This window comes from Pteropus alecto, unplaced genomic scaffold, assembly GCF_000325575.1.
Source record: "Pteropus alecto unplaced genomic scaffold, ASM32557v1 scaffold312, whole genome shotgun sequence".
NCBI classification, from domain to species: domain Eukaryota; kingdom Metazoa; phylum Chordata; class Mammalia; order Chiroptera; family Pteropodidae; genus Pteropus; species Pteropus alecto.
The window spans coordinates 2,532,885-2,542,388 of record NW_006433948.1 but is presented as its reverse complement, the minus strand read 5'-3'; the positions used below and the strand labels follow the sequence as shown (position 1 = coordinate 2,542,388).

Genomic DNA, 9,504 nt, shown 5'->3' with positions numbered 1-9,504 from the left:
GGCGGGGGCGGGGAGGAGGAGGGGCGGGAACGCACATTCAAAGTCGCCTGCGTCACTCGCGAGACCGGAAGTTGCCTGGAGCATCCTGGGAATTGTAGTTCCCGGGGAGGCCCCCCCCGACCGAGCCGAGTCTTGTGCCAGGGCGCTAGCGCGGCCCCAGGTCCCGGTCCGGCGGGAGGAATGGAGACCCGAACGTCCTGACCTCGGTAGAGCCTCAGTTCGATTTGCCTTCGTGCGCGGACGCGAACTGGGGCGAATGTCAGTGCGGTGGGGGACTGAAGTGTCAGCCACAGAGTCCCCTCCCGACCCCGTTTTTGCCTTAGCTCCTCCCCCGCTTTCTACCAGAAGGACTCATCCTAGGCTAGCTCCGCGACAGTCACCTGAAAGGTTTAGCTCGGGCACTCATGACCGGCAGCAAACACACTAGGAACTTGCTCCTTCGGGGGAAGGCGGGCCTGGAGCCAGACCCCGTGCTCAGCCCAGAGAAGCGAACACTCGTGGCGATCGGACCATGCCCTCGGGGTCCGGAATCAAGGACACAGGTCGCCGACCGGCAGGGGAAACAGGTGGCATTCAGCAAACACATCCCGGTGATGCGGACGCCGCCCTCTTTTTGGGGGCAGGTGACCACCAGGTGGCGCTGCGACGCTGCAGAACGCGCCGCCCCGCCCCACCTCCCCTGCGGCGGCGGCTCTTCGTCCCTTGCAGCCCTTTATTGCCTCAAGTGGTCCTGCTCCCCATCTACAGGCCACGCACCTCCCCCCGGCGACCCCTCAGTATCGGGTCACATTCAACCCCAGGCGGAGGGTACTTTCTCCGCCCAGCCCCAGCGCCGAAAAGATGAGACCGTGGGCACACGCGAATTAAATATGAATAGCAGACAAGTAACGTGAATCAAAATATATTGAAGAAAAAGGCCGTGTGCACCAAATGTCATCTGTAGCATAGAATTAATATGGCCACACGGGTTCTTTAGGCCCAACGGGTAGGCAAGAAGGCAGCCCCATTGCAGGTATCGGGGAGACAGGAAAGGCCGCTCTGTCGTCTTCAGTCTCTGTTCCAAGCTGCCCCATCTCTGACACACACGTGCCTTCTACACAAAAACACATGCACACAAGTCTGACACATCATGGTGGCCACCTCCTCTGGTCTAGCTTCATTTTGGAAGAAACTTCTAAGCGCTCACTGTTTTCCCAACCACCGCGGGTCAGACCCCAAGGGCAGCAGCCTCGTGGGAGCTTGGGCATGTCCGCTATCTGGGCGGAGCGCCCTCATGCTTCCACACCCACGTGCAAAGTTCGCACCACCCCAACCCCGGCAACGGCAACGTGCCGCCTCCACCATTGTCCCTTCCTTGCTGCTGGCAAAGGCAGACGGGCCTCAGACTGCGGCTGGTGGGGGCCTGCCCGGGGCAGGACACTCACTCCATCATGAAGTTGTTGATCCTGGTGAGCAGCACCGCTGTTTCTAAGCCTAGGGAGGGGAGGGAGCAGGAAGGGGGTGAGCACGGGGCACGCCAGAGGATGAGAAAAACGACGTGAGCGGAGGACGTGCTTACCGGTTCTCTCTCTCTCCTTCTTACAGGTCCTACAGGGAGAAAAGCTTCCCGTGGTGAGTTCGGCCAACTGCAAGCACAGCCTTTTGACCCTGGCTTCCCCAAACTGCTTTTCCCAGGTGCAAGCCGATTCGGTGTCTGGGGAAGGGTCTAAGCATCTCAAAGGGACCCGCCAGACCAAACTCCAAAGCCCAAGCAGCACATCTGAGTCCGGATCAGCCCCATCACCAGGCCCCGGGGGAAAATAAACATCCAGAAAGCTGAGGCACGAAGCACTCACCCGTGGAGGAGAAAGGTCCACAGAATCAACAGGGCGGAGATGCAGTTGGTAACGAGCCACATCATCAGGTATGTTTGTGGGGGCTGTGGGGATAGGAAAGGCCCCTGTCGTTGGCCGGAGCCCCAAAGGTAGTATATGGGTGGGGGGGGGAATGTAAGGAAGAGAGGGACAGGTTAAGGAGGGATGACAGTGTCAGAGCCCTTACAATAAGCCAGATGGGGTAATGCATCTGCTGCAGCAGCTGGCAGTCGTTGGTGGTGACCGAATCCACCCCCGCGCACCAGAGCAGGGAGAAGAGCCAGGCTTTGTTCACTACAAATAGGTTCACCGAGACATTATCCTGGTGCAGTGCCCTGTGGAGGTGAGGAAGAAACGGGGAGCATCCAGAATCGTGGGGCACAAAGCGTGGGAGGCAGCCCGTCTGCGCTCGAATCTACAGTGTCACCGCCAAGGCGCTATCAGCCCGTTTGCGCGGCAGCCCCTGACCCTGTGGGTCCTCACTTTGCTGTCTGCGGCCACAAAGCGACCGCGTGCCCCTGAGTCATCTCTTCCGTACGTCCGACAGCAGCGGTCCCTTCCACTGGGACTCGGAGCCTGGCTTATCGTTCCCTGCAAAGCCCTCTGATCAGATCTCCCTGCCGTCTATCAATGTTCCTTTTGAAGCATGGAGTCTGCACCTGCGCACGATATGCAGGTGGGCGTGGACCAGCTGCGAGCAGAGCGAAACCCTTCCTGCCTTCTGGGCACCCTGCCTGTCTGATGGCGGCCCGGCGTCAGGTTAGTCTTGTCAATGCCACGTGCCCCTGATGACTCGTTATGCACGAGTGTTCAGTCAAAGCCCTGGGTCTTTTTCACACGTTCCTGCCGATGCTACTGTCCCCTCGCCCGTGTCTGTGCAGTTGAGCTTCTCTGGGGCCCCAAATCTAGGTCTTTCCATCTGTCCCCATTGCGTTGCATCTCGGCACCTTTGGCCCATCATCTCGGTGCTCAGGCCTTTTGGGGCCTTGATTTCATTGTTAGTGTATTTGTTACCAATTCACATCTTTTGGAAATGCGGTCGGCAGTCGATGTTGACCAGGTCAAGGTCGAGGTGAGGGCCAAACCCGATGTCCTGTCTCCCTCCACAGTGAGAAGTTGAGGAAAGGTCCTCAACATGTTTGTGGTAGCTGCGCTGTCATTCAGCGCACTTTGTTTTTTCTATTCGACCCCAAGGACCTTGGCAACTGCATGGTTTGAGGTCCATCCTGTTTACTGGCTGGGTCAGCTTTCTGGGTCCCAGCTGATATCTGCAACTCTGTCACCTCTCCTCCCTGGAGCCATCATCTTTGTCTCTTTGGTGTAGAATGAAAGCTAAAATCCTTCTTGTGGCCTACAAGGCCCCACCCAGTTTGGGCCCCTATCTATCTCTCTGGCCTCATCTCTGTCTCGGTCATGACGCCACTGTCCCTAGTCTTCCGCAGCTCTGCTCATTGTGACCTTCTGTCACCCCTGGGTCTCGGCCCAGACACCACCTCTTTAACCACTCTTCCTAATGGGGCCCCTCCTTAGCCCCTCGGTCCCGAACCCAACTGCTCTATGTTACACGTCCGCACTTTATCACGTTCGTATTGCTTATCGATGTCCCACGCGCATATATTTTGGTCAGTGGTTTATGGTCTGTCTGTTCCACTTGGACACCCAGAGCCTGCGCTAGAGCCTGACACGTGACAAGCATCTGGACAGTACCTGTCACGCGAGCGAATGAATGGATGGCGATGTCCTCCCTGCACTGGCTCATCCCCATCGTTAAGCCTCCCGTGATGCCCTCGGCTCCCTCCCCCTGGCACTCACTTGATATCCGACAGCGGCAGGTCTTGGTAGGGGAGATTGAGAAACTGGGGCCTCTCGGCGCTGTCGCCTCCCCGCTGTCCGTATATCTGGCGCATTCCGGGCGCCCGTTGTCGGACATTAGCCCGATCTTCATCCGGAAGCCAAAGGATCTGTGGTTCGGGGAGGATGGGCATGATGCCAGGGAAGGCCTGGGGGTCCCGGGGGCGGGCGCAGAGCACAGAGTGGGGTGGATGAGCTAGGCTGGGACTGTCACCGTGGCATGGGGAAGGCGGGGTGGCGGCGGGGGGGAGGGGCGCGAGGGGCACTGGGAGGCCTGGCAACATCACCATGGCTTGCGGCACCCTTGAATTCAGCACAGCGTCCAGTGTCTGGTTCACGAATGTGTCATGGTACGTGTGGTTTCGCGGGGGGCGGCGTAGGTCAAACATGACGGACAGGTTGAGGCCCGCCGCTTCCTTCAGGAGCTCTGCCAGCGCGGGCACGCTCTGGTTCCCGGCCTCTTTCCGATCGCGGGCCGACAGCTGACTGGCCCCCCAGAAAGGGCGCCTCTATAACATTAGGAAAGTGATTTCCAGACCTGGAGGAGCCTCCGGGCCCTTCCCCCATCCTTGGCATCTTGGGGTCCGGCCTCTGCGAACCTGAGCCAGGCTGTCTTTCTCCAGACGCTGTAACACCTCAGTCTGTGACCCAACTTCCGACCCTCCCAGGTTGCTAAATTTCTGTCTCCCAGGACACTCTGGGATTTTGACACCTTGCTGTCCTCTCGATGCAGCAGCAGCTTGCTGGCCACGCCTGTGTCACCAACCCACTGTCCATCCACAGCTTGAACTACAGTTCTGCAGCGCCCTCTGCGACATTCCCACCCCGCCCACGCCAGGCATCCCGGACTCTGAGTCTGATTCAATTCTACAGTCGCCTGCCATTTAGCCAGCCTTTTACTTGTTCCCGGTTTGCCCCCACTGCCATCCCTCCAAGGGGCCATCGCCAAACCCCGCCCGTTTCCTCTCCACGCCACATAATCAGCAAATGACCTTCCCTCCTCATCAGTGACAAGGGAAAAGCCAGCTACTGGTATCCACTGCGCGCCCGGCTTTCTGGGCTTCCACTGATTTCATCGTCCCCGAAATCCTGCAAGGCACTGTCACTGTTCCCATTTCACAGATGAGGTGAGGCAGCCCAGACAGACTAGGGGGTGCTGCCCAGGCTCACGCAGCTTGGAAGTGGCGAAGCCAGGATGCAAAGCCAGACAGTCCTACGCTCAGTGCTCTGAGATGTCAGTGTATAGAGTTAAATGGGAAAAAGTAAGTTGCAAAAGAATCTGTGAAGTGATCCTACTTGTGCAAAATGAGAAGTATATATAGGTATACGTGTGTGCGCGTATACCTGTGTGCATATATGTGTGAGTGTGCATATACGTGTGTGTGCATATACGTGTGTGTGCATATGCGTATTCGGAAGACGTACCCGGCCGTTCGCGGCGAATACCTCGGAGAGCTTGGATTATGAGAAACTTGCCCCTTTTCAGCTTATTTCTCTGAGGTTTTTACTTTTTTACGAGGAACATCTGTTGCTTTCGTAATTAGGAAAAAGAAACTGAAAAATAACGCAGCGTCTTTTGGAATATATTGCAACGCGCGCAGGATCGAAGTCACCACCTCTGGGCCTGGTGCCGGGAACGTTGACAGATGACCAGCCTCTGCTCCCTTCCCGGCCTCGCCTCCTGCTACGCACCGCCTGGCACTTCTGGGCTTTGCCCACACGCTTCCCTCCGCCTGGAATTCCCTTCCCTGCCTTGCCCGGCTCAGACGCGGCTCTGCTTCGGTCTGCCGAGCCGGAGTCCACCAGCCGGAGTCCTGCCACACCCACCGCGCCAAACAGTGACCTCCCTCTCTGTCCCTCGTCCCGGTATCACGTCATTATCACCCTGGGTTTACGAGGAAGGGAGGAGGGCGTGAGCCAGGGCAGAGCCTGTAGACCTCGCGTCGCCCGGACGGGGCTCAGCAAAGGCTTATCAACGAGTGAACTCTGCCCCCAGCGCCCCTGCAGGCGGCAGGCTTTGCCCCGAGGCTGTCCTCACCTCCAGGAACCAGGCCCCGGCATTGAGTCTCTTCAGTTCAGCCCAGGAGAAATCGCTGCTGTGGTCTCTGATTCGCGCTGGGAACACAGAGGCCACGTCTGTGGTCCTGCTCAGGTGCTCGTCGTGCATGAGGAAGGGGACCCCGTCGGAGCTGAGGGCACAAGGCATGTGAGACGGCCGAGCCCGGGGCCGCCTGTCGCTGTTCGGAGCTGCCCTGCTGGGCCTGGCCCCCAGCTGCACTCACCTGACCATGACGTCCGTCTCGAACACAGCGGCCCCACATTTTGCTGTCTTCCGCAGGGACATCAGGGTGTTCTCGGGGGCCAGCTGGGAAATGGGATTGGCGAGGAGGTCGCACGGGAGGGCGGGGCCTGGCCAGTGCACGCCCACCCCGCCTTGCCAGCATTCTGCACCCCCACTCACCATGGGCGCCCCTCGGTGTCCCACCAGCCCGGGCTTGCGGGGTAGGTGTCTGGGTTCCATGATACAGGGTGAAGAGATGCATAGGGGGACCAGGAAGATGGCCAGGACGACTCCGAAAAATAGGACCAGTAGTGTAATCTTGGGACCTGTGGGAGGGAGGGACAGGCTATGGAGAAGGGCGACGGGTGACTTCTCGGGGCAAAAAACAGAGAGCGGGCGCAGGGAATTCGGTGGAGGGAGGCAGAAGCCCCAAAGGCCAGCATGGGTGTGTCTGGGGCGGAGTCGGCACCTCTTTGCTTGATGTGGTAGAAGGTGTCAGCCACAGGCCAGGCCAGGAGGGTGACGCCAGCAACTGCTCCAATGTGAAGGAATGGGGCTGTGGCCTGTGGACGACAGTTGGTGAGGAGGGCTCTCCTCCCTAGGGGCCCTCCTTTTCTCCTCTGAGGACCTGACTTTTGGAGTTCAGAGGTACTTGCAGTCTTGGGGGGCCAGGGAGGAAGATAAGTCCTGAGATTGGCCACAGGCCAAGGCTCCCAACCTAGGCACTGGAGATCGGACCCTCACCTGCAGTGACAGACGTAAGCTACGCCACTCCTGCCGCCATTGGATGTCCAACCCCACGAGGCCGGCGGCCACAAGAACCAAAATGAAGATCAGCAGCACCTGGGGGACCAGGATCAGTGGGACTTTGTGTCCACCCGGGCTCATGGCTATGACGGGCTAGCCCCTCCCGCTATGGAGAGAGGCCCAGTGCCTTCCCCGGACCCCTCCGCTACCCCTCTGGCACTCAGCAAATATTGACTGGGCTTCGGGTCCTGAGTTGGAGCCTGGGGACAGATTAGCGAGGTCCCAGTGGCCCCCTCCTGTGCCCTGTCCCTCGCACTCTACCTTATGGACACTGTGCAGATGCAGAGGCTGGCCGCAGAGCCGCAGAAGTAAGGCCAGGAGCTGGGGACACAGGGTGGTGGCAGTAATGAGCCACCAAGAGGGGTCGCTGACCTGGGCTTCCCAGGCTGACACCTCCCTCCTCCCCTCTCCCCAGCGGACAGGGTGAGAACCACAGAGTAGAGCTGAGCAGGGAAGAAGGGCCGAGGTGGGAGTCAGGCCAACGCCGCACCCCTCAGACCCACCAACAGCACGGATGCATATGTGACCAGTAGAGAGATGACCACTATGAATGCCAGGGACCAGTCCATCCAGCGCCCCCAGTGGCGGAACAGGAATCTGTGGGAGGGGACAGGGGGGGTGTCCGTGTGCGGGAAGGGGTGTTAGCAGTGGCCTGAGGGGAGCTGGGCTGGGTGGACCGGAAGGAGGACTAGTAGGGAGTGAAGGGTGGCCCTTCGCAGGGTGGCAGGAGAGCTGGGCAGGGCTGGGGATGAGCGAGCACCCAGGGGTCCGGTGGGGGGAGTGAGTTGACATGTATGCCCTGGGGGCAGTCCGTGACACACTCGTTGAAGTTGTGCAGGTCATTGAGAAGGACGAGCCCGATGTACAGCCAGGCCACGCAGAGGAGGAAGGTGAGGAACAGCAGGCCGAACCAGATACAGTCGCACTGAAAGGGGCAAGAGAGAAGCTCAGCCATCCGCACTTCCGGCTCAGAGCCCCCAATGGGTGGCAGCTCGAGGGGCTTCCTGCCAGGCATTGGGCTGCTCTGTAGGCAACTCTTCCCATATTTGAGGGAGCTTTTCTTCCTGGGAACAGAAAGCACCTCCCCGCCCGCCCCCCACATGGCCTCTGAGCACACATGGCCTCCTTCTCCCCTTCCAAGCGGCCTCTGCCTTGGACTTCCGGCCCCCCGTTCCCTCTCCACCTTGCTGGTTCGCATCCTCTCTTTGGGGAATTTCCTCCAGTGGCAGCTATACAGGCAGTGCAAGCAGCGGGCCCAGGCGGAGCAGCAGCGGGCGGACTCAGCCATGGCGAGGGCCTGGGGAAAGTGACACTCGGCCATCAGGGACCTTGGCAGAAGGCAGATGGCAGCCTTCCTCCCAGTGCACCTGAGAAGCCCAAGGGAGGAGTAGAGGCCTGGGATGCTGCCCAGCGACAGAGGTCACAAGGCGGGCCCCGCGTCCATCTCCGGGGGCTTGTTTCCCCTTTAACCTGGACACGTGGGCAGTGAGTAGGACCTGCAGGAGGTCCAGCCTCTTTGCACGCAGGATGCACACGTGCTCTCTCCCCCTCTTCCCCCTCTGTGGGCATCCAGCTCTGGGGATGGGGTGTTTGCCCAGGGCAGGGCAGGTCTGGGAGCCGAGGCAGATATGGCCGCGCTTCAGGCAGCCCCTCGTGGAGCCTTCCACCCCAGGACCCAGGAGTAACTTGAAGCAGAAGTTCGCGTTCTGACCTGGGGCTAGGGAAGGCCAAGCTCGTTGGCTAGTTGCTATGGATACAGAAATTGCACACATCACAAACCCCTGAATGAAAGATCTTGTCTACCCCCCGGGGGGTAGGGGGCTTGGGCAAATAAGAGGAAGACTTGACAGAAGCGGGCCGCCTGTGTCCCTTCTGAAGGGACCCTTTCCCTGTCCACAGGACCTGGAATATCCAAGCTGTCTGGCGCTGGTCTGATCCCTTCCCACCCAGTCATCCCCCCACCGCAGCCGGGAACCCAGTGTCCCCCTCCCCCCTTCAAGGGGCCCCACCCTCCGAGGTCACTTCGGTGGAAGTACAACAAATACAGGGCAAAGGTGTGTGGGGGGCGGTCATCTCAAGGCAGCAAATCCGTGTACTTTGTGCTTTCGGGTCAGGCTGCGACTGAGCTGGCTTAGTGATCCCCAAACTCAGCTGGGTGTGTGATGGTGATTCCACAGGAAGGGGGTGTGATTCGTGGCAGCATTCGTACATGTGTGTGCGCACTAGTACCTGGCAGTACAAATGGGTTTCTAGGTGACTTTGAGTCCGTACGTATAGAAGCCCTGGGTACGCCCAAGGAGTGTGCGGTCTAAGGGGCGTGCCCCCGTGTCGCCTGGGCTCCCCTGACGCTGTGCGGTCTTAGTGGGGTGCACAGTGGTGGGACCCCTGAGAGAAGGGAGGGTGCGGCTGCTCCGGAAAGTACCATGCTTGTCCTGCGCTTCCCTTGGGACCGGAGATTAGGATCGGGCGCCAAGCGGCTCGGGGGCTGGAGGAAGGAAGCCTCCCCCCTCCCTGAGCCCCGTCCCAGAAAAAAAGCCATCCCAAACGGAGGTCCTTCCTCTTCCCCCCGGGACTGGGCTGTCGTAGCCTGCCTTGGGCTCCACCCGCACCCCCTGCCTCCCCTCGGGTCCTGCCCTGTACCCCGGGCGCTGCCTGCCGGAGTTGTCCCACCTCCGGAGGACAGGGTCAGGTCTCAGCAGCCTGGGAACCCCA

At 59.8% G+C, this 9,504-nt stretch overlaps 1 protein-coding gene across 1 annotated transcript; it reads right to left on the bottom strand.

Moving 5' to 3' along the window:
* Positions 1-1,420: 1,420 nt before the first annotated feature.
* GDPD2 (glycerophosphodiester phosphodiesterase domain containing 2) lies at positions 1,421-8,085 on the bottom strand. The gene is made up of 15 exons (XM_006908524.1): positions 7,976-8,085; positions 7,614-7,717; positions 7,296-7,389; positions 7,054-7,113; positions 6,730-6,828; positions 6,455-6,548; positions 6,166-6,311; positions 5,987-6,069; positions 5,743-5,893; positions 3,992-4,213; positions 3,666-3,814; positions 2,041-2,188; positions 1,836-1,918; positions 1,559-1,587; positions 1,421-1,473 (listed from the first exon to the last, which is right to left on the bottom strand). Exons 1-15 carry the CDS (start codon positions 8,078-8,080, stop codon positions 1,421-1,423), a joined length of 1,620 nt encoding a protein of 539 aa, XP_006908586.1. The 5' UTR covers positions 8,081-8,085.
* Positions 8,086-9,504: the final 1,419 nt, after the last annotated feature.

What these genes read in the sequence shown, in the direction of transcription:
- GDPD2 (XM_006908524.1), bottom strand. Translation starts at nt 8,080, where the DNA reads ATGGCTGAGTCCGCCCGCTGCTGCTCCGCCTGGGCCCGCTGCTTGCAC. An exon ending in GACACCGAGGGGCGCCCATG is followed by an intron (nt 6,070 to 6,165) that starts GTGAGTGGGGGT and finishes CCCATTTCCCAG; the next exon opens with CTGGCCCCCGAGAACACCCT. An exon ending in GAAGGAGAGAGAGAGAACCG is followed by an intron (nt 1,474 to 1,558) that starts GTAAGCACGTCC and finishes TCCCCTCCCTAG; the next exon opens with GCTTAGAAACAGCGGTGCTG.